The sequence below is a fragment of the Leptodactylus fuscus genome, chromosome 9 (assembly GCF_031893055.1).
Source record: "Leptodactylus fuscus isolate aLepFus1 chromosome 9, aLepFus1.hap2, whole genome shotgun sequence".
In the NCBI taxonomy this organism is placed as follows: Eukaryota; Metazoa; Chordata; class Amphibia; order Anura; family Leptodactylidae; genus Leptodactylus; species Leptodactylus fuscus.
The window spans coordinates 37969388-37997014 of record NC_134273.1 but is presented as its reverse complement, the minus strand read 5'-3'; the positions used below and the strand labels follow the sequence as shown (position 1 = coordinate 37997014).

Here is a 27627-nt window from a genome sequence, read left to right as displayed (position 1 = left end):
GCCGTAAACTAAGACAACCAATGCAAGGTGTAAAGATAGAAAAGTGTTTAGAGATGCAACAAGTTTATCATCCAGCATCAACCACATCTTTATACTGCGCAACCTGAATTTTTGCTGTCTAAGGGTGCATTCACACTGAGTATACGCTGACTGATTCTGAACGTTAAAACATGTTCAGAATCAGCACGTACAAAGCAGATCCCATTCATTTAAATGGGAGCCGGCATACGTGTGCTCCCCATTGAAATGAATGGGCTGCTTTTTTCCCCTATTGGTTTCAATAAATGTTAGACAGGTTTAATGAATCTGCCCCAACATGTACTTTTACTGGATACACATGTCCTAAAATAGCCTTTAAAAAGAAGAGGATGAAAAGTAGACAATCATTTTAATGTTTTTACCATTTAAATGAAAGAAACATAAAAAGGCCCTGACCAGGAACACATATGAGCAATAGAGATCTGATATCTGAATGCATGAAAGCTAACATTTTATAAAATATTTACAAAATGTATACATAGTAATTGATGGAACCTTCACTACACCACTGTGTATACTCTGTATTGGTATATTCAGTACATGCAGTATACGTGACATACCAATATCCATTATTCAAGTTTTAGTCACATCATTCCCCCAAACTTTGTCACAAGTACTAAAATAACTTTAGCAAAAAGTTGCAATTAATACACAATTCTGATTGTTCTACCAAAATTTAGTAAACACCCATCACCAGATGTGCCTCTGTATGTGCTTCTCTGAAAACCGTCAAATTTCGCTCACATACCAAACAGTATGCCTGCAGGAATTTAGACAAATGACTCTATATCATATTATACAGTCATACAATACAAGTTCAGATTTATCCAAGACCCCGTTTCATTCTGTGGTCTTCAGTCTTGGACGTTAGATGTACATGAGATTATGTTTGTGTCTATAGTCACTATAAAATGTTGTGTGACCTTTAAGTGGGCACTGTAGATGTCAACCACCATTAATGGATATGTAAATCTTAGCAAGTAAGAGAATTAAGGCACGGACATAGATATGTGACCTAGACATGGCAAGATCTGAGTGTAAAGAAGCGGGAAAAAAAAAAAAAAAAAAGTCATAGGCATCATAAAAAGTAGATGGTTCTGGCCACTTATAGAGTCTTTCCTCTCCCTTCTGAAACCACATCTTCTGGTTTTGCTCTCATGTACCACTCAACCCAGGATCCATCGTATATGGCAGTGTCTTCTTTCCCACAAAGAAACGAGGCCAGAGCAATGTGGCAGGCTGTGACTCCAGAACCACATGAGGCTACTATGGGACGTGAGAGATCAATGCCCTTCTCTTCAAACAGCTTTCGGAGCTCTTCGGGAGATTTCTCTTTGCCCTCATTTGTGAGTAGACTAGGGAAAGGGAGATTGATTGATCCAGGGATATGTCCGGGTTCAATTCCTAAACAATGGAAACATAAAAAGAAGTGGGTAATACAATGATGAAGATTGACGATTTATGTGGAATCCATCATTATTTAGAATAGATGAAGCACATGCTCAAATATTTCAGTTTCTGATTTCTGAATTGTAACCTACTTGAGTAACTTAGATGTTTTACCTTGAATAGATTATACATTTGGCCTCAAATTCAACAGGTATCTGAAACACCTATGACCTGTCTATCTTGTCATTCTTTTAGGCTGGTTTCACCCTAAGGGGGCATTCACACTACGTATACTGAAGCTTATTCTGAACGTAAAACACGTTCAGAATAAGCGGCGTATAAAGCAGCTCCATTCATTTCTATGGGAGCCGGCATACGAGCGCTCCCCATAGAAATGAATGGGCTGCTTCTTTCACTGCGAGCACTCCCATTGAAGTGAATGGGATGTGCCGGCGTGTACGGCTCGGCATGAGCAGAGCTTGCCATATACGCCGACACTTTCCATTCACTTCAATGGGACTGCTCGCAGTGAAAGAAGCAGCCCATTCATTTCTATGGGGAGCGCTTGTATGCCGGCTTCCATAGAAATGAATGGGAAGTGTTCGGCAGCCCTGCTGTAACGCCGGCGTGTACGGCTGTGATACACGCTGGCGTTACGTAGTGTGAATGCACCCTAAGACTGTGTACATATCACCAGCTGTGACTGATATCATCCGTGTGCAGTCTTTGAACCGGCTATAATTCCGCAGCCCCATTCATTGGGGTCTTTAAGCACAGCCGCAAAACCAGACAGAAATAGGACCGGTCTTGAGTTTGCTCACGGCTCCATACAACAGACCGTGAAAATATACGGTCATGTGTATGGGGCCATGGAAATTAATGGGTCAGTGTGCTAGCTGTGAAAAATGCTGGAAGTCCCTGTCTATCCGCTATTTACTGTCTCATTGGATATAACAGATGTAAGCCCAACCTCTTCAGAAAAACGGAGCCATAGCACCACTTTAGAGTTGCATCCCCTTCACTTTTATCTTGCACAGCAACGCCATGGCCATTAGAACTACAGCCATCTGTAGTTACCTGCGCAGAAAAGAGACTGGGAGAACAACGTGCAGGGAAACTTGAGAAACGTGATTAAGTATTACCCCAGTGCTGAAGTCCATTTGAAGAATTGGTGGTGGTCTCAAGACAGGCCCCCACTGATTAAAGTGATGGCAAATCAAAGCAATATGCCAACACTTTACAAGATGGGAACACCCCTATAAAATAATGGAAACCAAGAGATTTTTCTATCAGACAATGGGCTCTTTATGAAAGTCAAAATTTTAGGGGTTTTCTGGGCAAAAAATATTTTTTTAAAGAAATGTTTGTTAGTGCTACTAATGGGTTAATAAATGCACCCATATACCTTTTAGAGTCTTTTGAGTGATGTCTGGGTGTCTCTGGGCACTGCTTGTATCTCTGCTTTTGTTTACTTGCTACCTGCTATGTAAGTTCCTCACTAACCCCTCTCACCTTACCCCCCCTACCATACACCCCCACCCTGTTTCTCTAGCTATCCCACCTTTCCCTACCTACTCAGCCCAACCCCGACCCATATTATATACTCACCCTCCACGCTTTTTCCAGTGAGATGGCTCCTCTTGTACTGTTCCTTCTCTACAGCGATGAATCAACTCTACTGCGCATGTGCGGATGTGCAATAGAGGTGAATTACCAGCGGCAGAGTGCACAGACAGAATCATTACAGAGGGAGGAGCTGTCTAGCCAGAAGAAGCCTGTGTGGTAAGTATAAAGGGGTGGTAGTAGTGACGATCAGTTTCCAGAAATGGGGAAACGGATCGTCACCGGATAATCAGGATATCTGCCCCAGGGATATGGGTAGCTATCCATTTTTGCTAAATTATGTTATTTAGAAAGTGGGGGTGGGGTGTTTAGATTAGGGTAGGGATTCCTTTAATGCAGGGGTAGGGAACGTACGGCTCTCCAGCTGTTGCAAAACTACAACTCCCAGCATGCATACTTGCTCTGCTGTTCTTGGAACTCCCATGGAAGTGAATGGAGCATGTTGGGAGTTGTAGTTTCACAGCAGCTGGAGAGCCAAAGGTTCCCTATCCCTGCTTTAATGTATGTGTTATTTCTGTATAAAAATATCACTAAGATTTTTTTAAATTGACTTGCACACATGCAACTTTTTCAATAAAACCAAATGTACACAAGGATGTAGTTTCAACACAAACTAAAACTCACCTTCTCTAGGTTCAGGTTCAAGCCCTCGGAATCTTCCTTCCACTCTGGCGTCAACCATTTGAAATGTCTTCTTTTCTACATTCTGCTCCATTTCCTCGTGTCCAATAACTTGGGATGTGTCCAGCTTTGCTTGGAACTCTGTTGGCTGCGGCCGGGGCTCCTTTCCAGAATTTACTTGAAATCCCTCTCTAAGCCAGGCTTTAAGCCCGCCATCCAACACTGAGACTCGGGGATGTCCAAATACTCTAAACATCCACCACAGCCGCGGAGCACTAAAAGAGCCGAAATCACTTGCATCATAGACAACAACATGACTGTTGTTGGTTACCCCAAGCTGCCCTGCGTATTCCGCAAACTGGTCTGCAGTGGGCAGCATATGGTCATAGGGAGAGGTACGATCACTGCAAACATCAATGTTAAAGAAGTAAGCCCCGGGAATATGGCGTTCCTTGTACTCACGCCACGGGTCTCGTCCAGTTTTGGGAAGATGCCACGAAGCATCAAGAATACGAAGTGTTCCTGTTAGAGATGAGCCAGGTCGAATAGAGTCCCATAGCCAACGAGGAGACACCAAAGCACGGGGTAGTAGTTGGTGGGTCATGATGAGAATACAAGGACACAACTAGGGCACAAAACAGAAAAATGTCAGAGGGCTTCTTATACATAAGTGTTAGGTAGACTTCTAAGCCAAGAAAAAGTAAATACAAATGTTTTGGGAGGGTTTTTTGGAGGAGGGCTCAGGAGGGTAAAAAAGGATTAACAAACAAAGCTTGAAAGGGATCTGCTGGGATGAGCAAATAAAAGTTTATCACATGAAACCCTAATAAAATTTGGCCCTGGAGAACTGTCCTGGAGGAATGCAGCCATGCTGGCTCCGCTGCTTGTACAAATACGTACACAGTGTGCATGTGTTTACGTAAAAGGTTCACGTCAATGGGGGTTCCTGGGATTAAAATACTGATGGCCTATCCTTAGGGTAAGTCATTAATATTATATCAGTGGGGGTCTGACATCCAGTATACCCACAGATCAGATGAATAAAGTAGCAGAAGCTTTTTGCTTCACAGGCCAAGTGACATCAACAATGACATGGCAAGTGAATTAGGTTTTGCTCCAATAGTAGCAAAGAGGCCACTGTGCTCACATAAATGCTGCAATCCCCTCCAACAGCTGATCGTTGTGGAAGAAGGGGTTGTACCCCCATGGGTCTGATATGGAGGATGTCAGTGCTTACATGCAGTGGTGTAGGTATAGGGAGTGCAAATATAGCAGTCACCAACAGGCCTTGGACCCTGCACAGACCGCAAACGTCCCACTAACTCATACAACACTGTATTAATTGACAAGGTATATCAGGGCCACATTACAGATTTTGCATCGAGTTATGCCTCCACTGACATGGTACCTCTACCTGCTGTCAACATAGCACCAATACTGGCTATTAGGGGTTTGTCCCATTTACCTGGATATGACTAAGCTGTCACAACCATCACAACTGAGTCAGTGTGTAGGAACCAATTAAACAAGCACCGCAGCCCCTTCAAACAGTTGACAAGCCAAGTGCTGAGTGTCACACCCCCACCAATATGATATCTATGGTATATCCTAAGGACAGATCATTGTTATTCTGGAAGTATTATCATTGAGTGATACACGATATATGTATTTAGTATCAGGGATACAAGGTAGACAATATCATGACAAATGTCTGCTGTGCTTTCCCGGGTTGGAGATCTGATGCCTGACTGCGGGGTAATGTTCTAGCTAATGGCTAGCCTTTATCTCCCTGATAAGAGCAGCCTGGTTCTTCTACAGAATGGCTCCAAATGTTCATACTCATTTACAAGGATGGTCTGATATGCTATCAGATATATAGATATAGAAGCGCTTACGCACTTCATGGTTACAGATCTGTAGCAGTCCCATCTGGTACAGATTCGTAATATGGCCCTAAGGTATCCTACAGAGGTTTCTGCACCTTAGTTTGACATGTCACACACATGACAGTTCTCCTCTAAAAATATAGGTTTTTTTCGGTCTTTAAAAATACAACTGTTCTGAATACCGTACGGAAGAAATATGTACCCCCTGAATTTGTGCATCTGGTTATGTGAACGTGGAATTTAAAGTGGCGTTTTATATACGGCTACAATGATGAAAGTGAAATGAATCTAATTCCATGGATCTGCACCAGTGCCGCAGATATCAGAGCCATTAGTTTCTCCTACGGGTAGCACCAGAGCTCAGCGTCATTACTGGGCAGGGAGGAACTGATGGTACACTTCTACAGTCTTGTGCCGCCCTGCCCAGCGATGAGACTCACACTTCCCAAAATCGACATCACTGGAACCAGGGCAGGTACTGACAAAATCAAAAGAGCGCTGAATTCAGAGCACACCAGCTTTGTAGGGGGCATCCCCTTTACACAGAGTATGGGATTTGGAGTCTGACTGCAAATATAAATAAAAATAACCATAAAGCTATTTTTTCATACAGTATATACAGAAGAGTGCCGCTATACGTCAGTCAGGTTTATGTCTCTACTGCAGTTTATTGAGACCTAATGAATCCACTTTGTCAGCATTTCCGCACCATCAACTTTTGTGTCCTTGAAGACGTTCTAGAGCATATTGAGACATGGCTCACTATGCAATGTCTATTTAGGTCTAGTTTTAGACTGCAGGCTTCCTGCAATAAAACTGATCACCTGGAGTAATAGAGGAGCGGCAGAACTGGTCATCCCTGTTCCCACTGTAGTGATAGAGAATCGCTCATTACATGGTGGTACACACTGAGCAACAGCCCTGAGGTTAAGGCCCCACTTTGCAGAAACACAGCTTTTTTTGTTGCAGATTTTGTTGCAGTTTTTTGAGACAAAGCCAAGAATGGCTACAAAAGAAATGGGAAATATATAAGAAGTTCTTATACTTCCTCTCTTGGGGACTTACACGTGGACCTAGATCTCCCCCCTCTTGACCCCTGGAGAGGTTTACAGCTCTCCCATTTCCTCTTTTCACTGCCTGGTTCCAATGACTTTGATAGGCCCCTCATGGGCTTTGAGAAGGCCTGTACTGGCTCTGGTCTTCTACGTCACTCCCTATCTGAGTTTTACACGCTACTGGTTTCCCCCTCTCCGGACCACAGGCTCCCCTTTTTGTCCAGGTGGGAAATAGATCTCAACCTGTCCTTTTCGGATGCGGACTGTGCTAGGATCTTGGAGCTCGCCCATAAGAGCTCTATGGCTTGTAAATACCAAGAGGCGGACTACAAGATCCTTACTAGATGGTATCATGTTCCATCTCTGTTACACAGGTTCTTCCCATCTTCCTCCCCGCTCTGCTGGCGCTGTGGTTCGGAGGAGGGGACGCTTCTTCACGTGTTCTGGAGTTGCCCGGCACTGAGAGAATTTTGGGACAGTGTCCACCGCCTGACCTCTCAAATCTTTCAGACTACCCTTCCTAACACGCCAGCCTGTTTTCTCCTGCACCTCTCCGACATCCCCTTCGAGCCTACCGTAAATCGGCGATACGGCATATGATTAATGCTGCCTGTATCCCGGCTCTCTGGAAATCCCCCAGCCCGCCCTCTCTTCGCCACTCGCTCTGCAAGGTGGAGGACATCCAATCTATGGAGGACCTCACGGCATCTCTTCGAGACACGAGGTTTTCCTGAAGGCCTGGACCCCCTGGATTTTGTTCCAGGGATCCCAGTCATATAAAGATATCGTAGGCTAAGGTCCGACCTGGACCCAGGATCTTGTTAGTGGTCCGTTTCCAGGGTCTCCCCCACCCCTTCTGTTTCTTCCTACTTTCCTCTCCCTCCTACTCTCTATTTTCTTCCCTAGTTCCCTTTGTTCTCCTTCGTCTCCCCTTCTCCCTTACCGTTGTTTGGCGGCGTTGGCTCCTCTCTCGGCTTGTTAGTTCTTGAGAGGTCACGTCTCCGCTTTTTGTGCTATTTGTTTAGATCTCGGGCCTTTGTTATTGTATTGGGCCCTCCCTGTTTTGATACATTCTGATTGTTGTTGCAATTCGTTCTTTCTTTTGTATTTTTGTGTTTATAATTAAAGAATTTATTTTTATTTTTTTTTAAAAAAGAAGAAGTTCTTATACTTTTGCTTAATCCACTTCTGGCTTTGGCTCAAAAAACCGCAACAAAAAAAGCCTCATTTCGCAATGTGGGGCCTCAGCCTAAGGCCCCACTGGGCGGAGACGCAGCGCTAAAGCGCTGTGGGAAGAACCGCGGCATGAACGCATTGTGGTTCTTCCCGCAACACTTTTTTTTTTTTTTTTTTGTAGATTGTGAGCTCATATATACCCTATATATCACAGAACTGAGCTTCTCTCCTCTATCATATAACCCTATATATCACAGACCTCAGCTTCTCTCCTCGATCATATAACCCTATATATCACAGAGCTCAGCTTCTCTCCTCTATCACATAACCCTATATAACAGAGCTCAGCTTCTCTCCTCGATCATATAACCCTATATATCACAGAGCTCAGCTTCTCTCCTCCATCACATAACCCTATATAACACAGAGCTCAGCTTCTCTCCCTGTATCATATAACCCTATATATCACAGACCTCAGCTTCTCTCCTCTATCATATAACCCTATATATCACAGAGCTCAGCTTCTCTCCCTGTATCATATAACCCTATATATCACAGAGCTCAGCTTCTCTCCCAGCAGAAATCAGGAGATGTACAAAAGTCCATAAAGATTTTCCCCACTATCTGTACTAGATCTTTCATTAGCCTTACTACAAAAATCCCGGATTTGCATCTTCATACAGTGCACAGCAGTTGTGAACCTTGCACACTTACTGACATAGCATGGGCACCCAGGGGCAATGTCCTTACCATAAAAACAAAGCAGTCAGCCAGACAACTAATAAACACTCTCTGGACTTTATCAGTGACTGTGTATATTGGCAAGGACAACTAATGAAGTGGCAAAGTGCAACAGACGCCATAGCGAGTATTGATATACACATTAATCGTTCATATGTGCTGAAGCAGTTCATGGATGAGGGTGAAGGGGTGGGGGAGGTTACTGACCTGCTGCAGGAAAATCTGTTATGTGTAAGCAATAGCAGGAAACACATCCAACCACTTATAAGATAACAACTAGGTCAGGACTAGATGGCAACTTCAATGACACCAAGGGGCTCATGTAATTTTATGCCTGACGTGCCATACTTTAGTTGCAGAAATTTCTGCTAAAATCTGAAGTGTGTGCAAATGTACCCTGACCATTACTGGCACATAAACAGTGCTTTACCATAGGTTCACACTAGTGTTCGGGTCACCATTGGAGACCCGTAAGATGTCAATTAGAAATTAGTTATATGCAGACCCCATAGTCCATAATGGGGCCCGTCCTCTCAATTGTAGGCGGAACTTTCAGCGGAGTCCCCAACACAGGTGTGAATCCAGCCTTGGCCAAGCGGTGCACATGTACTGAACTGATAAAGGGGAGAAAACCGCTGCCAGTCCATTGGCAGCAGATTACATTCCCAAGAAAGATCCTTACCTCTTCTGCATAGACCATCAATATTAGAAAGTGGATAATCCCTCTAAGTGCTCCTAATCTTTGGCAGAGCTCAGGCTCTCCTCTGTAGTCTAGGCCTAAGCCTTTATCTTTAATCGACAGCCTGTTTCCTGTCTGACCTGACTCGCTGCAGTTCTGAAATCTACGAAATCTAGTGCTAGTACAGTAGAATCGTGGAATTGCAGATGTCAATAGACATAGACTGTCTGATACTGTGTATATGCATCCTGGAAACGCACAGTGCATGCAGATTTTGGTGTGGGAAACCATGGCTGAAATCTCTTGCGAAAACCATGTGGTTGGATAACTTTCAACCTTTGCACCGCAAACTGCAGCTGAACACAGCAATAATCGACATGCTGCATGCTGAAAACCCACTTAGCGCCGCAAAATCCACAACAATGCTTTTGAAGTTTGCATCAGGTTAGCCAAAGGGGGTTTTATGGAGGCTAACCCGCTGCAAACTCATCAACTTGTGTCCTTGGCCTAAAGGTGTTTACTGGGTTGGGAATCTTTTTGATACTGAAGACCTAACCTCAGAATAGATTATCAGTATCAGATAGGTGAGGTCTGACAGCGGATCCAGCACAGGTCAGCTGATACAGGACCCTCCAGCACTGGAACTTACAGTATATACGGTATGCGGTAATAAAAAACACCCCCTAGTACAGTAAATCACCTTAAGTCTAAGGCCCCACGTTGCAGAAACGCAGCTTTTTTTGTTGCAGATTTTGTTGCGTTGGGAATGGGAAATCTATAGGAAGCTCTTATACGTCTACCTTCTGCTCAACCCACTCAAAAAACTATAACAAAAAAAGCTGTTTCCGCAATGCAGGGCCTTAGTCTTACAAGAACTTCCTCAATTCATTGGGCAATTGCCACAGAGTTCACCTTTGACATTGCAAAGGATGAAAAGCACAGAGAAATCCTGCAGCATAAACTGATGCTGAGGCCTAAAACCTGTAGCGCAGGTCAGTTTACCCTGCAGGGGGTTTTCACTGGCTATGAATGAGATGAAATTTCACCTATATTTGCACCTTTGGTACAACACAGCAGAATGGCTGCTGGCAATAATCTGCTGCATGCACACCCCATGTAGGCAAACCCTAGAAGATGCACTACCATAGATTGTAAGCCCTCGCAGGCAGGGCCCTCTACCCCACTGTGCCAGTCGATCATTGTTAGCTATATCTGCCTGTATATTCTGTGTACTGTATGTAACCCCCAAATGTAAAGCACCATGGAATTAATGGTGCTATAGAAATAAACAATAATAATAATAGTATGTCTGTTCATATACAGGTCTGATGTTTAACGCATGGTGGAATATGTTGGTGCTATATAAAGAATATTATCATTACTGTGGAACAATATTCCAAATCAATTTGGTGAGTGTAGAGTGCAAGACACGTGTACATTATAGCACACATTATATTATATGTACATTATATCACACATATGTACTGCAGCCCATAAGACTCATTTACTATCATGGGCGCAACTCCAAACCAGCCTATAATTACTATATAATACCCGTCAAGTTCCTCAAGATGGCGCAACTTCTGACTGACACGACTTCTGGAGTCTATTGCTACTTTTCTGCAAATTTTGCTAACTAGTGCACCGCATGCAACTGGAAAAGCGCAACCCCCAGTTAGTGTAATAAGATGATAGGTTGAGCTAAAATTCACACTAGCGTTGCCTCTGTTCTGGTCCCGGCGTACCCTATTGACTAGAATGGGGTGCATTATTTTAACACTGAAAGCAGCAGAGGAAAGAGCCCTTCGTGCAGGAACGTTACACCCACTGACTTCAGGAGGACATTGCAATAGAGACACCAGCACAGATGTGAACATGGCCCTACATGGGTGTTGTGCAGAAAACTGGACAATGTATTCTTATAAAGCGGTCATGTACCCCAGTGCACCAAAGACATGGCTGCAAATAGAGCTGTCCTACATATTATACCAGGGACCATCTGCAAGTCTAGCCTGCACCGCATTACAGAAGTACTACAAGTCCCAGGAACTCTCCTGCACAGTGAGGTGCTCTGTTCTGCATGCAACATGTAATGTGGACACAGCACACATGGCAAAGTGCCTGCAGTAGATGTCTATGTACTACTACCACAGCCATGCAGGCAGCACAGTCCTCCGAGCACTCACCAGACCCTGTGTCAGCCGCTGCTCGTCCCCTTCCTCCGTCTCTCACCTCTGCCAGCTGTCGTCCTTCCTGTCCCATTCCCGGGCCCCGCCCCCTCAGCCTCCGGCATTACTGCCCCCTACCTCCTGCACTCCGGCACGTCCGCAGATGTCACTTTTCAGGACCAACCACCTGGGGAGGAGGAGAAGGGCCGAGAAAATAGAGCCGCGCTGCTCAGTAACATAGGACGAGCTCACTGCTGTAATAGGGGTGTAAGAGATAAAGGAAGAAAGGTCAATTCAAAGAGAACGAAAACAATTATAGGCCCCCAAAGCTGCAGTGGTATGATCCGGGAAGGGAATAAGAACTATCCCCTAAATAAGGAGGGAGACAGTGTCACGTGATAAGGCTGTGTATCAGAAACATGGAGGATTGCAATGAGCCCAGTGCTTGGAGGACAATGTCCTGACAAATCTTATATCTGACTGAAACTTTTCATTAATGTGAATATCACTTTACAAGTGGCGGCCATAGAAGGTTTTATGTCTACATGTGACTTAAATACCAAGGTATAGGATATCTCCCATAAGATAGAGCGTGGCGCTGTATGTGCCAAGTTACAGTATGGTTGTATGGACTCCTGATATATCCATTGTAGTCTCAGGCCTTACTATAACTCCTAGGCAGTAGGCCCGCTGCCTCGGGGTCATGTTTGACGCAGACCTTTCCTTCACCCCTCATATTGAATCAAACGCACGTTCATGTCACCTCCACCTCAAAAACATCTCCAGAATACATCCTTTCCTTACCAGAGATACACTAAAGACACTTATTGTCTCTCTGATTCAGTCTCGCCTTGACTACTGTAACTCCTTACTAATCGGTCTTCCCCTCTCTAAACTCTCCCCTCTACAATCTATTCTGAATGCAGCAGCCAGGCTCATCTATCAGGCTAGACGCTACAGCAATGCCTCCAGTCTGTGCTGGTCGCTACATTGGCTGCCTATTCATTATAGAATAAAATATAAAGTTATCACTCTCATCCACAAGGCTCTCCATAATGCCGTACCTCCATACATTTCCTCCCTCATCTCTGTCTACCGCCCAACCCGTGCTCTCCGCTCACTCAATGACGTAACACTTACACCCTCTATTATCAGAACCTCCCACGCTCATATACAAGACTTCTCCCGAGTTGCACCACTTCTCTGGAATGCTCTACCCCGGACAATCAGATTAACTCCCAATTTCTACAGCTTCAAACGCAAACTAAAGACACATCCCCTCAGACAGGCCTATCACAATTTCTAACATAAACCCTTCCATGCTATAATTAGAATCTCCAAAATTTAACCCTCCTCTATCCCCACTCCCACATTTCCCCACATGATATGATGCCATCTCAGGCTAACTTTATTTGTCCAAGCTCCATCCACATGTTAAAGGACATGACTGGTGATGGCTCATAAAGTTTTATGTTTACAGAAGTGTCTGACCTCTGCATAAGCAATGCCACCCCTGCTACCTCTTGTGTCACCTCCTCTACCTCATAGATTGTAAGCTCTTGCGAGCAGGGCCCTCAGTCCCAGTGTGTGAAATGACTTTCTTTGTAATGTATCTTTCTGTCTGTATTTGTACAAATTGTACAGTGCTGCGGAATATGTTGGCACTATATAAATAAAATGTATTATTACTCCATGCTCCGCCATATGGTGCTCCAAGCGCCGCACCTCATTTTTCTGTTGGATTCCATCTGCTGAGTTTTGGGGGCCAGTAATAGTAAATTCACAGCAATACCTACTGGATCGTTAACACCTTCCCGTCACAGCCATTTTTAGTTTTTGAGTTTTCTTTTTTACTCCCCATTTTCCAGAATCCACAATTTTTTTTATTCTTCCATTCACAGAGGTGTATGACGGCTTATTTTTTTGCAGGACAGGTTATACTTCACAGTGGTACATTTAGTATTCCCTACAGAGTACTGGGAAGCTGTAAAAATGAAGAATGGAGGTTTCCAATATGCATTTGTGCCATTTTCTAATGGGTTTTATTTTTACCACCTACCAATGACATGTTACCTGTATTCAGCGGGTTGTTACGATTATGACGATATCAGACTGTCCATTGGTGGGATTCGTTATAATCCCATCCACTTTGCTGTGACTGTGTTTACGTCCTGTGGAACCTCAGCCTAACTTTTTACTATTTCCATATACTGAGTTGTATAAGGCTTTTTTTTTGTGGGGCCAAATGTCTGTTTTTTGCCCCACTATGGCATTCACCGCATCAGAAGACTATTTTTATATGTTGGTAGTTCGGGTATTTTTGGATGTTGAGCTACATAATGTGTTTCTGTTTGTTTTGTTTTCCTCAGATGTCAGGAATGGGCAGTGATTTCATTTTTTTATATATTAATATTTTTAAAACTTAGATCCGGTTCACATCTGCGCTTGGGCTTTTCCATTCCCCTCTGCATGAAAATGCGGAGAGAAAAGTCCTGTAAACTGTATTTTCCGTGTGGAAACTGAGCGCAAACCACACAGACTCCATTATAGTCTATGGGGACCGAAGGTTTCCTAAGGTAACTGCTTTTTATGCAGATTAAGTTTCCGTTCAGGAAAGTGGACAACCCAAACGGAAACCTATGCACAGTTGTGTATCGGGCCTTATATATATAATATGTAAACTTTGTTTTTATTTTTAGCTCCCCAGGACAGGTGTGTAGGCAAATTAACACCACAACCACTCATAGACACAGTCCACACATTGTCCATTACTGGAGCTCCTCCAAAATGCCAAGCAGCCAAGTAACACAATCCCTTCACAGTGAGTAGACAATGAGAACTTTTTGAGTCCAGAGACACCAACTTTGAGTTCAGAGCTATTCTAAAGTTAAAATCGAGTCCTTGGCGTGCACGGTTCTTCTGTCCGCTTCAGAAGTCGGACATCTTCACTTGCGGACAGGGAAGGACGGGCTCGGAGTGCAAAAGAACGCACCCGATGCCCATTGAAATGAATGACAGGTGTCACGGACACAGCTAGTGTCCGCTCCTAATGTCCGTGACAGATTTTGAGCGGACACTACCTGTCGGACACCGAAGGTATTGTGAATGCTCCCTTACACATTTTATTACTTGCTCTCCAAGGCATGTTGACTATTGACCCTTCAGATTAAACAGCAGTGTCCATTGTTTATTCAACAGATAAAGGTGGTCTACACAATAGATGCCTATCAGTATAGTTACTTAGGAATTTACAGCCTCAATTGTACATTCTACTAGCTAAGGTCAGGAGTCTAAGCCATGTTCCAACACTCTTTATGCCATTTCATGTATTTGTAGGTATATGGAGGTAAAGTAGCATCCTGTGGAGTTCCATGGGTGCCATATCATGTCTCTCTCTGTAAAGCTGGGTTCACACCAGCGCTTATACTCCGTCCTCAAAACCACTTAAAAATGCAGAGAATCCCCCCAAACAGAAACTCAAATGTAGGTGTGAACCTAGAGTAATATGTTTGTGTCATTTGTGACATTGGTGCCCTGGGTGTCTCTATCCTCACTATTACATCATTAGATGAAGCCTGATCGTCCAAGCACATATTCTGGGAGGTAATGTGATAAAAGGGACATAACCGTGAAGGATATGGTCTACAGGAAAAGAAGGCAGAAAGTTTAGTAAAATTATAATAATAATAAATTTTATTTATATAGAGCCAACATATTCCGCAGCACTGTACAATTTGTAGGGTTCAAATACAGACAGATACATAACAAAGAACGTCATTTCACACAATGGGACTGAGGGCCCTGCTCGCAAGAGCTTACAATCTATGAGGTAGAGGGGGTGACACAAGAGGTAGCAGGGGCGGCATTGCTTATACAGTATTCAGACAATTTTGTAATAGAGGTTACTGTCAATACACAAACACAACTTTATGAGCCATCACTAGTGGTGTCCTGTAACATGTGGATGGAGCGTGGACAAATAAAGTTAGCCTGAAAAGACATCATATCATGTGGGGTAATGTGGGAGCGGGGACAGAGGAAGGTTAAATTTTGGGGATTCTAATTATAGTACGGAAGGGTTTACGTTAGAAATTGTGCTAGGCCTGTCTGAAAAGATGTGTCTTTAGTTTGCGTTTGAAACTGTAGAAATTGGGAGTTAATCTGATTGTCCGGGGTAGAGCATTCCAGAGAAGTGGTGCAGCTCGGGAGAAGTCTTGTATATGAGCGTGGGAGGTTCTGATAATAGAGGATGTAAGTGTTAGGTCATTGAGTGAGCGGAGAGCACGGGTTGGGTGGTAGGCAGAGATGAGGGAGGAAATGTAGGGAGGTGCAGCATTATGGAGAGCCTTGTGGATGAGAGTGATAACTTTATATTTTATTCTGTAATGAATCGGCAGCCAATGTAGACAATGTAAACAAAACATCTTTTAAAAAATATTTAAAAAATCTAAAAGTTCAAATCCTCCTTTATCTCAAATAAAGATAAATAAACAAATTATGCATCCCCATGTTCAAAAATGCCTGAGCTACAAACATATGAAAATATTTTTCCCATATGGCTAAATTGCCAATTTTTATTTGCCATTTCCCCTACCGTAAAAAAATTAATTACTGTATATGCTTGAGTATAAGCCGACCCGAATATAAGCCGAGTATCCCCAACCCCCCCCGAGTATAAGCCGAGGGGGGAAAATGCAACAGCTACTATAAAATTTCATATGTATGTTGGTACTATATAATTAAAATGTATTATTATTATTATTATTGTTACTCCATGTTCCGCCAGATGGTGCTCCAAGCGACGCACCTCATTTTCTGTTGGATTCCATCTGCTGAGTTTTATGGGCCGGTAATAGTAAATTCACAGCAATACCTACTGGATCGTTAACACCTTCCCGTCACAGCCATTTTTAGTTTTTGAGTTTTCTTTTTCACTCCCCGTTTTCCAGAATCCACATTTTTTTTTATTCTTCCATTCACAGAGGTGTAGGACGGCTTATTTTTTGCAGGACAGGTTATACTTCACAGTGGTACATTTAGTATTCCCTACAGAGTACTGGGAAGCTGTCAAAATGAAGAATGGAGGTTTCCAATATGCATTTGTGCCATTTTCTAATGGGTTTTATTTTTACCACCTACCAATGACATGTTACCTGTATTCAGCGGGTTGTTACGATTATGACGATATCAGACTGTCCATTGGTGGGATTCGTTATAATCCCATCCACTTTGCTGTGACTGTGACAGTGTTTACGTCCTGTGGAACCTCAGCCTAACTTTTTACTATTTCCATATACTGAGTTGTATAAGGCGTCTTTTTTTGTGGGGCCAAATGCCTGTTTTATTTATACCATTTTGAGGAATGTCTGGCCTTTGATAGCTTTTTATTCAAATTTTTGGAGGGAAGCGAAAAAGTTTTTTTTTTTTTTTTTTTTTAAAAAAAAAGGTGTTTTTTTTCCCCCACTATGGCATTCACCGCATCAGAAGACTATTTTCATATGTTGGTAGTTCGGGTATTTTTGGATGTTGAGCTACATAATGTGTTTCTGTTTGTTTTGTTTTTGTTTTCCTCAGATGTCAGGAATGGGCAATGATTTGATTTTTTTTTTATGTTTTAATATTTTTAAAACTTAGGTCCACTTCACATCTGCGCTTGGGCCTTTCCATTCCCCTCTCTGCAAGAAAATGCGGAGAAAAAAGTCCTGTAAGCTGTATTTTTCGTGTGGAAACCGAGCGCAAACCACACAGACTCCATTATAGTCTATGGGGACCGAAGGTTTCCTAAGGTACAGTCCTATGAAAAAGTTTGGGCACCCCTATTAATCTTAATCATTTTTTGTTCTAAATATTTTGGTATTTGCAACAGCCATTTCAGTTTGATATATCTAATAACTGATGGACACAGTAATATTTCAGGATTGAAATGAGGTTTATTGTACTAACAGAAAATGTGCAATATGCATTAAACCAAAATTTGACCGGTGCAAAAGTATGGGCACCCTTATCATTTTATTGATTTGAATTCCCCTAACTACTTTTTACTGACTTACTGAAGCACAAAATTGGTTTTGTAACCTCAGTGAGCTTTGAACTTCATAGCCAGATGTATCCAATCATAAGAAAAGGTATTTAAGGTGGCCAATTGCAAGTTGATCTCCTATTTGAATCTCCTCTGAAGAGTGGCATCATGGGCTACTCAAAACAACTCTCAAATGATCTGAAAACAAAGATTGTTCAACATAGTTGTTCAGGGGAAGGATACAAAAAGTTGTCTCAGAGATTTAACCTGTCAGTTTCCACTGTGAGGAACATAGTAAGGAAATGGAAGACCACAGGGACAGTTCTTGTTAAGCCCAGAAGTGGCAGGCCAAGAAAAATATCAGAAAGGCAGAGAAGAAGAATGGTGAGAACAGTCAAGGACAATCCACAGACCACCTCCAAAGAGCTGCAGCATCATCTTGCTGCAGATGGTGTCACTGTGCATCGGTCAACTATACAGCGCACTTTGCACAAATAGAAGCTGTATGGGAGAGTGATGAGAAAGAAGCCGTTTCTGCACGTACGCCACAAATAGAGTTGCCTGAGGTATGAAAAAGCACATTTGGACAAGGCAGCTTCATTTTGGAAACAAAAATTGAGTTGTTTGGTTATAAAAAAAGGCGTTATGCATGGCGTCCAAAAAGAAACAGCATTCCAAGAAAAACACATGCTACCCACTGTAAAATTTGGTGGAGGTTCCATCATGCTTTGGGGCTGTGTGGCCAATGCCGGCATCGGGAATCTTGTTAAAGTTGAGGGTCGCATGGATTCCACTCAGTATCAGCAGATTCTTGAGAATAATGTTCAAGAATCAGTGACGAAGTTGAAGTTACGCCGGGGATGGATATTTCAGCAAGACAATGATCCAAAACACCACTCCAAATCCTCAGGCATTCATGCAGAGGAACAATTACAATGTTCTGGAATGGCCATCCCAGTCCCCAGACCTGAATAACATTGAACATCTGTGGGATGATTTGAAGCGGGCTGTCCATGCTCGGCGACCATCAAACTGAACTGAACGCGAATTGTTTGTCCAAAATACCTTTTTCCAGGATCCAGGAACTGATTAAAAGCTACAGGAAGCGACTAGAGGCTGTTATCTTTGCAAAAGGAGGATGTACTAAATATTAATGTCACTTTTCTGTTGAGGTGCCCATACTTTTGCACCGGTCAAATTTTGGTTTAATGCATATTGCACATTTTCTGTTAGTACAATAAACCTCATTTCAATCCTGAAATATTACTGTGTCCATCAGTTATTAGATATATCAAACTGAAATGGCTGTTATAAACACCAAAATATTTAGAACTAAAAATGATTAAGATTAATAGGGGTGCCCAAACTTTTTCATAGGACTGTAACTGCTTTTTTATGTAGATTAAGTTTCCGTTCAGGAAATTGGACTCCCCAAACGGAAACCTATGCGCAGTTGTGTATCGGGCCTTATATATATAATATGTAAACTTTGTTTTTATTTTTAGCTCCCCAGGACCGGTGAAGGGAAATTAACTCCACAACCACACATAGACACAGTCCCACACATTGTCCATCACTGGAGCTCCTCCAAAATGCCAAGTAACACAATCCCTTCACAGTGAGTAGACAATGAGAACTTTTTGAGTCCAGAGACACCAACTTTGAGTCCAGAGCTATTCTAAAGTTAAAATGAGTCCTTGGCTCCCTCCAGGCTTACACATTTTATTACTTGCTCTCCAAGGCATGTTGACTATTGCAGATTTAACAGCAGTGTCCATTGTTTATTCAACAGATAAAGGTGGTCTACACAATAGATGCCTATCAGTATAGTTACTTAGGAATTTACAACCTCAATTGTACATTCCATTAGCTAAGGTCAGGAGTCTAAGCCATGTCCCAACACTCTTTTATGTATTTGTAGATATATGGAGGTAAAGTAGCATCCTGTGGAGTTCCATGGGTGCCATATCATGTCTCTTTCTGTAAAGCTGGGTTCACACCAGCGCTTATACTCCGTCCTCAAAACTGCTTAAAAAATCCCCCCAAACAGAAACCCAAATGCAGGTGTGAACCTAGAGTAATATGTTTGTGACATTGGTGCCCTGAGTGTCTCTATGCTCACTATGACATCATTATTACATCATTAGATGAAGCCCGATCGTCCAAGCTCATATTCCGGGAGGTAATGTGTCAAAAGGGACATAACCCTGAAGGATATGGTCTGCAGGAAAAGAAGGCAGAAAGTTTAGTAAAAAATGTAAACAAAACATTTTTATAAAAACCTAAAAGTTCAAATCCTCCTTTATCTCAAATAAAGATAAATAAACAAATTATGCATCCCCATGTCCAAAAATGCCTGAGCTACAAACATATGAAAATATTTTTCCCATATGGCTAAAATGCCATTTTTTTTGCCATTTCCCCTACCGTAAAAAAATTAATTACCGTATATACTCAAGTATAAGCCGACCCCCTAATTTTACCACAAAAAACTGTGAAAGCTTATTGACTCGAGTATAAGCCGGGGGGGAATGCAGCAGCTACTGGAAAATTTCAAAAATCTAAATGGTTGGAGGTTTTGGGTGCAGTAGATGCTGGGGAACGGGAGGGGGTGTTTTGGTTGTCCGTCTGCCCCTTCCCTGAGCTTGAGAACTGTTTTTTTTTTTCCCACACTTGGAATTCAGTCTGGCTGAATATAGGGTATCTGCAGTGCTCCTATTAACCTCTTCCTGACGGAACAGGAGCACTGCAGATCCCCTATATCAGGGATAGGGAACCTTCGGCTCTCCAGCTGCTGTGAAACTACAACTCCCATCATGCTCCATTCACTTCCATGGGAATTCCAAGAAGAACAGAGTAAGTGTGCATGCTGGGAATTGTAGTTTTGCAACAGCTGGAGAGCCGTACGTTCCCTACCCCTGCCCTATATTCAGTAGACCGGGCACTTTAGATACAGTCAACTTTTATATGTATACTAGGGAAAGGAGTGATTTAGAACTTTTATTTAATTTATTTTTTATTACATTTTTTTAAAGCTTCTTTTTTTCACTATTTTATGGGAGATTCTATATATGTGGCTGTTTACGTGAAAAGGGCCCAGATCGTCGATTTAATTTGTCACTTTAATTCTAACGAAATCTGCACCAAAAGTGTACAAATTCTTAAAAGTCTCAACAAATTTGTAAACTTGACATATTTTTAAATAAAATTTTTGCATAAAACAAAATTGTGATTTTTTTTACCCAAATGTTTTGGACTATTTTCTCTATAATTAGTATCGACGATCTGGGCCCTTTTCACGTAAACAGCCACATATTACTATTGCGGCTGGTCATAAGTAAGGCTGCGTTCACGCTGAGTTTTCTGATCAGGAAACTGACTCAAATTCTTCCTACAAAAAACGCATCACCATACAGTCCTATTTGAGTCAGTTTCTTGACCAAAAAACTCTGTGTGAAGGCAGCCTAAGCCCTCATACAGCTCTGCGAACAGAAACATAAAAATGCCTTTGAAGGCAGAGAATCAAAAATCGAAAAATGGCTGCGACAGGAAGGCGTTAAAGTAGCAGCAAAGTGGTCGAGATTTTGAGAACTCTCGCTCAAGAAAATGTGTGTAGAAATTGTGGATGCAGATTTTATATTGCATGCTGCAGATTTTTGGGTGAAATGTGGTGCTTTTTTTGTCTTCTGAAGATTTCTAGCAAGGACACTGTAAATTTTCTGGTGCAGAGTTTCAGTCCCATGTGAACAGAGGATATGAAGACAGGTAAGGGAGCATTCACACGCAGCAGAAAAAGTAACCCATTGAAGTCAATGGGAGGCTTTTTTTTCAGCGCTGAAATTCCTCACCATTTTCCTCCGTGTGAATGGAGCCTTAGAAAGAAAATATGGACCATTGGCATTGAAAAACAAACTAGCCATATAAGTGCTGCTAAGGATTTTCAATTCTTGACTTACACACCTGCATGTTCACTGTACTACGCTAGAAACCAAATGTCAAAATTTGCGACCACTGCCCCCTGAAGATACTGAGCAAACTGGTTACAATTCAAGTTTTTCTTGTTATAGAGTATGGTGAAAAAAACCTTAATAACAGGTAATAGACATATAAGTTACGTAGACAAATCCAGATTCAACCTTTATCCCACAAGGGGCAGATTTATGTGTTCTTCTAACTCTTATGCTAAGTTCACACTAGAGCCAGAGCACTACAACAACAATTACACACAAAGAGTGTGGCGGGACCTACTGATGATAATGGGGTCTACCGTGTGTTCTCTGTTTCAAAACTGAAAATTTTTTTCATGGACCATTTTCACAGTTGTCAAAAAAAACCTCAGGTCCTAGGCCCTTTGCAGATGTCTGTGGTGTAGCTCACAGTGCTATCACGGTTTTCAGAATGGGGTGGAACTGGCAAAAAACTGTGTACGACTTTTTTATGGGCTTTATTTTTATAGCGTTCACTGTGGAGCCAAAATGACATGTCACTTATACTCAATGGGTTGGTTCGATTCCCAGGATACCAAATATATATAGTTTAATTTTATGCTTTAACTCCTTAAAGAAATCCACCGGCATACAGTCGCCCTCTGCGCTCTGGATTAGGCCCAATGAATGGACCTAGTCGGGAGGAGGGTGTGTCTTCAGGCAGATTTGCGAGGTGACTGGGGGCCACACGGTGGCTCAATGGTTAGCACTGCATGGCACCATATGACCCATTGCTAAAATTAATAGACATTTAATACATAACCAATTGAACCATAAATATGTATATCTAAAAAATAACAACACAACAAATACTGTATAATTTCTTTAGTGGAACTTTTGGCCACGGTGTTTATTAAGGGAAATTAAATAACAACAATAAATAATTTATTAAACAAATAATTCATAAATAAATAATCAATCTATAAATATCAATAAATAATCAATATTAATCCACATAAAAAGATGTCCTGTCAGCGTTAGCTGATAGACTGACCACCTTCAATAAACACCATGACAATAGGTCATTGATAAAAAGAGGGAGGGCGGGAGGGGGCTTGCTTGAAGATCTCCTCATGGACTGCCAAACTACTGATTCTCTCACATATTTAAACATAAATTTTCTGCCAAATGACGCCCCAGCAACCAATCAGCTTCAGGCGCCGGTGTGTGGCCTCACCCACTTCGACAATTCTGGAAGGAGCGAACGGTCAACAAACCTCTGAACTTTTATTGACCCCAGCTACCTGAGGTGTTAATTCCTATTAACCTGAATAGAAAAGCCCTGTAAACTGACAATTATAGTTAATAGCGCAACTTGAGGAAAAGAATATTGCTTTATTAATAATTAACTAATCGCCAGGGACAATGGTGCCATGTGGCCCCCTGGCAAGCCTGCTTTGGGGGGCCTTTTCAGCCTTGCAGCACTGGAGTCCTGGTGTTCAAATCCTGCCAAGGCCAAAAAAAAAAAAAAACATCTGCAAGGAGTTTGTATGTTCTCCCCGTGTTTGCATGGATTTCCATCCCATATTCCAAAGACATACTGATAGGGGGAAAAAAAAGTACATTGTGAGCTCTATGTGGGGCTCACAATCACATTAAAAAAAAAAAGATTTGCAAGGTGACTCCGCCTGAAGAATGAGCATGTCCGTTCTTTTTTCCAGGAGCTGGAACAAACGGCTCCCAGAAAAAGAAACTGACCGTCTCCCATTGATTTCAATGGGAGCCGTCTTTTTGGTCAGGATTTTGAGGCAGATATGGCCTCAAAATCCTGACCAAAATACCCCGTCTGAACTCGCCTTAGGCTTCTCACCTCATCTTTATCTCTACAGTGGATTTTGACAGATCTTTTAAGATGGAGAATTATATGGAAAAGATGTAAAGCCAGGCCGGAAGATGACGCGTAGAGGCCAGTTCCTGAAGAAGATGGAAGCGGCGCTGGAGAGTTCTCTCGCAGCATTGGGGACGCCCCCAGTTTGAGCGTTGGGGCCCGCCCCCAGTGCTGCGAGAGAACTCATTTGCATAAAGACGGAAAATGGGATATCTACCGAACGGCGGGGCGAAGAAGACCTAAAAAATGGTAGAATTAAAATGTAAAAACAGATTAAAAAAGTGAAATTCCAACCTATTTGTAATACCCAGACCTCTGTTTCTTTCTTTCTTTCTCTCTCTCTCTCTCTCTCTCTCTCTCTCTCTCTCTCTCTCTATTTTTCTTACATGTATCTATCTATACCTCTCATATCTGTTGTGAGAGAGTGAAGGGTGTTTCCTGGGAAGACAGGTATGTCCCAGCCAGGCACCTAAGGGGTGTATGGTAAGACCCACACCAGGGAGGATAGCTGACTAATCAGGCCCTAATAACAGTCTGTGTGTAGCACCAGCAGTGTGGCACCACAAAGACAGAGTTGAACTGTCCAGACTGGACCTCCGAAGCTGGTACTGTGCCACCCATTGTTGTTGCCAAGGTGGGAGACTGGTAGCCTGTCTCCTGTATAGTCAGGGAAAAGTTTCCTTACATTTAAGTTAGTTTCTCAGCCAAGAAGGGTTTTGTTTTGTTTATCCTGTGGCTTTGTAAAAGCAGGGTATGCGTTACATGTGAATAAAACCTGAACTTGTGTGCAATCCAGTGTCTGTGTCCCTGTTTCCTGCACTGCTACAAGCATCTACCTGAGCGATTCCTCACACTATCTAGAAGGAAAAATATCAAAGCAGCATAGTACACTAGAAAAATGGGTGCAAATCCAATGGAAGAGGGTGGCAAATCCTCAAATCAAATTATATATAATAATGTCGAAGATTAGCCTTTCTTAAGGCTATTCCTACGTGTTAGTTAGAAAAAAAGGGATTCTAATGATAGGATCCCTTTAAATGATATTGAAATTTTTCCCCCCAATTTTTCACTTCTACTAAATGACTAAATGGGGGTATACAGCCCCTATAAATGCAGACAGTGGTAATGAATAGGGCACTTGAATTAAATCTTATTTTATATTTATATTAAAAAACTTGAGTACTTTGTCACAATCTGGGGGTTAAACAGCTCATAGGACTCCAGACTAAGATGGTTAGCACATCAAGAACTTCAGTTCCACAGAGTCACTTCAGGTTCAAAACTGATCTCAGAAGCTTTATTTCTCCAACCACAATGTGCAGACATACAAGACAGGCTCACAAAACATTTTTAACAATAAAACAAATTCTGGTCATGTACAGCCTGTTTAAAAATACACTGTACTGTCAGATTTTTTAAAATACTTTTTAACATAAAAAGGTCCAAAAATGAACCTCTTTGGAGGAAAATGGCTGTAAGTGTTTATACACAGACTGTGATTTTGAAAGAAGCATTGGCTTTTACAAGCAGTCAAAAAATTATTTTGTTCTTGAGAATAGCCAAAGACTTGGTCCGACACTTGCAAAGTGAAGAAACAATGGCCTTTTATTTGTTTAATTTTTGCCAATAAAAAGTATACCGAACAGAATAGAAATGGCCACAAGATATACAGTTGTGCTAAAAAGTTTACATAGCCCGGCAGATTTTTTGGCCTTTTTTCAGAGAATATGAATGATAACACAAAACTTTTTCTCCACTGATGGTTAGTGGTTCCCCCCTCGGCTTATACTTGAGTCAATAAGTTTTCCCAGTTTTTTAGTGGTAAAATTAGGGGCCTCGGCTTATATTCGGGTCGGCTTATACTTGAGTATATACGGTATATAATAATAAGCATCACATAACAACCGATATCACACATAAAAGTCCCCAGATTAGTGTCTAGTCTGTAATAATATATATTGACCTAGTACATTAGTCGCCCCCTAATTACGTTTATTACAAATGGGAATGCTACATAAAACAAACCAGAAATTTCACTGCAGCACAGCTAAAAACTGGATGTAAATCTTAGAAGCTTGGCATGAAAATTCCTTAATATACAGATCCAAAAAAGGCAGCACTCCACCCAATAAAGTAGAAAAAATGTAGATGTATTATACAGGCACATATAAGATAAATCCACATTTTTTGTACTTTATTTGGTGAAGTGCTGTGTTGTTGAATCTGTATATGAAGGAATTTTCTGCAGCATGATGTCTTATCTCAGACAACAACAAAAGCCATTGAAAACCATTGAAAGAGTCGAGTTAGCACTGTACCACAGTGTTCTTAACACATTCTGAGTTATGTCTCTGCTAGGCACAGAAAAGCACTCAGTATTCCAGGAAAAAAAAGATCACATATTCACTGAAAGGTAAATACAGACCAATAGTACTAGGAAGCCCCAACACATGCTTCATCTGAAAAGGCTTCTTCCAAGGGATCTTCATCATATTGTAAAAATAGTATTGGCTGCTGCCGCTTGTAGCAGTAACAGTCAGGAGTGGTGGAGTGGTTGAGTTGAGAGTGGTTTCCCACTTAGACTTGTGGCCCAATAGGAGTCTACTCAGTGAAAGTCGTAGTGAACTGGTGACTGAGCATTTACTTGTCATACACCAATTTTGTCTCCCTTTCGGAAGCAGGAAGACATCGCTTTACTTGAGACTAACAATACATTTGTTAGCAGGGTCATTGCTGTAAAACAGCAAGGCAGGGAAGGGCTTCTTGCCTTCCATCATTATTTCCACTTTTAGATTTGTTCTTTTTACCAGTACCTCCACCATTGTGGCTACAAGGGTCACTACTACCAGCAACAAAAGTCATGTCCTCCATCTGTACTCAACCCTCCATGGTTCAGTCCAAATCTCGTCAAGTTCATCAACACTTGGAATGCTTTTTTTTGTTTTAAACGCTTTATTGAAGTGTAAAAGCAGTACACATACATGGATTCATGAGATTCAATGGGGGAAAAGATGTGTCTGCATAATACAAGCATACATTAACCAATCGTGCATTGATATCATTACAACAGCAGGAATGTAGAATGTATTAGTAACTATAAAATTGGGGAATTACCAATTAGTTCACATCTCTGTTCACCTCATTGAAAACATAGTGAATATATATATTAGTAGTATATACTAATATAATATAGGTCAGAAAACATTAGCTCAGCAATGCCAAATAAATGTGCATAGTATATCATAGATCCGCATTCAGTACATTACATGGCATACAATATGAATCAAGCAAACCATTGATATGACTACAAGGAGCACCGGAGCAGTGACCGTTACCAGAGAGAGTAATGCTTAGTTATTACAGCGTTCTGCATTTATTATGAGATCAGAGAATTGATATGGGTTGCATACTTTGCTACATTTCATAGGGCAGTTTCTATGGATAGACAGCAACCTCTTCCAAGTGGTGCATTTCGGGCCCATAGAACGTAAAGTATTAGTTTTCCAGGCCACAAATAATGTCTCTCTTAGTCTGAGGCCCCACGTCACGGAAACACAGCATTTATTGTTGCAGATTTTGCTGCAATTTTTGGAACCAAAGCAGAAGTGGATTTTCTGCAACTTGGGGCCTCAGCTTTGAAAGTTGTTATTTTGGTATGATGTGTCCAGTGTGCATTGTCCAGAAGGCACAGCAGACAAATCTCTGTCATACAGGGAACTGGGTGTTCTAGCACAGCGGTGAGTGTGTTAGTGACTTCCTCCCAGAAGTCCTTATCATGTGGGCATAACCAGATCATATTATAGAAGTCCACTGGGGAGTTAAAACAGTGATGGCATCGAGGTGTTAATGGAACACTGTCTTTAGGAATATATCACCATTAGCACTGGGACTGCTTTCTCTTTTGAAACAAAAAAGGCACCTTATTAAGGTTCAGTGAAGAAGATTGAGATGGTAGATGGAAACACTATTAAGCTATTTAACTATTGTAGGAGTGCTGTAGGAGGGATGCTATGAAGTTGCTGAATATTGACTTAAAGTCACAGTGTCACTGTCATCATTTTCATGGCTTCCTCCTACGTTCTTACTGGCAGTGGCTGTGTTTCCTTCTGCTACATCACTCAGTTTATTGCCATCCAGACATTTATCAGCCATTTCTTTATTATGGCAACTGTTTGATACAATCCTAAGTTACAGTAATACCAATATGATCAGGGGCGTAACCATTGCCTTTTTTTAATAGGCCATTATTCACCGGCAGGTAATGGATGATTTTACTTACCTATTCCTGCCACCCCCCAGTTTATTTCATGTGGTGCCTATTTAGGCCATCACCTCATGGAAGATGTGCCCCCGTATCAGCAGACTACAGGACAGAACATCTTCAGAGATCTTGTAGAATTCAATCCGTGACGTGATG

The 27627-nt window shown here is 41.9% G+C and overlaps 1 protein-coding gene across 1 annotated transcript; it reads right to left on the bottom strand.

Moving 5' to 3' along the window:
- Nucleotides 1-371: 371 nt before the first annotated feature.
- LOC142218875 (3-mercaptopyruvate sulfurtransferase-like) lies at nt 372-11590 on the bottom strand. Its single transcript, XM_075287843.1, has 3 exons — nt 11396-11590; nt 3676-4297; nt 372-1443 (listed from the first exon to the last, which is right to left on the bottom strand). The coding sequence occupies exons 2-3, from the start codon at nt 4274-4276 to the stop codon at nt 1145-1147; spliced, it is 900 nt and encodes a 299-aa protein (XP_075143944.1). The 5' UTR covers nt 4277-4297; nt 11396-11590; the 3' UTR covers nt 372-1144.
- Between the last annotated feature and the right edge of the window lie 16037 nt (nt 11591-27627).

Coding starts and splice junctions, on each gene's coding strand:
- LOC142218875 (XM_075287843.1), bottom strand. CDS start 4,276: ATGACCCACCAACTACTACCCCGTGCTTTGGTGTCTCCTCGTTGGCTA. Junction 1,444..3,675: donor TGAACCTGAACCTAGAGAAG/GTGAGTTTTAGT, acceptor TCCATTGTTTAG/GAATTGAACCCGGACATATC.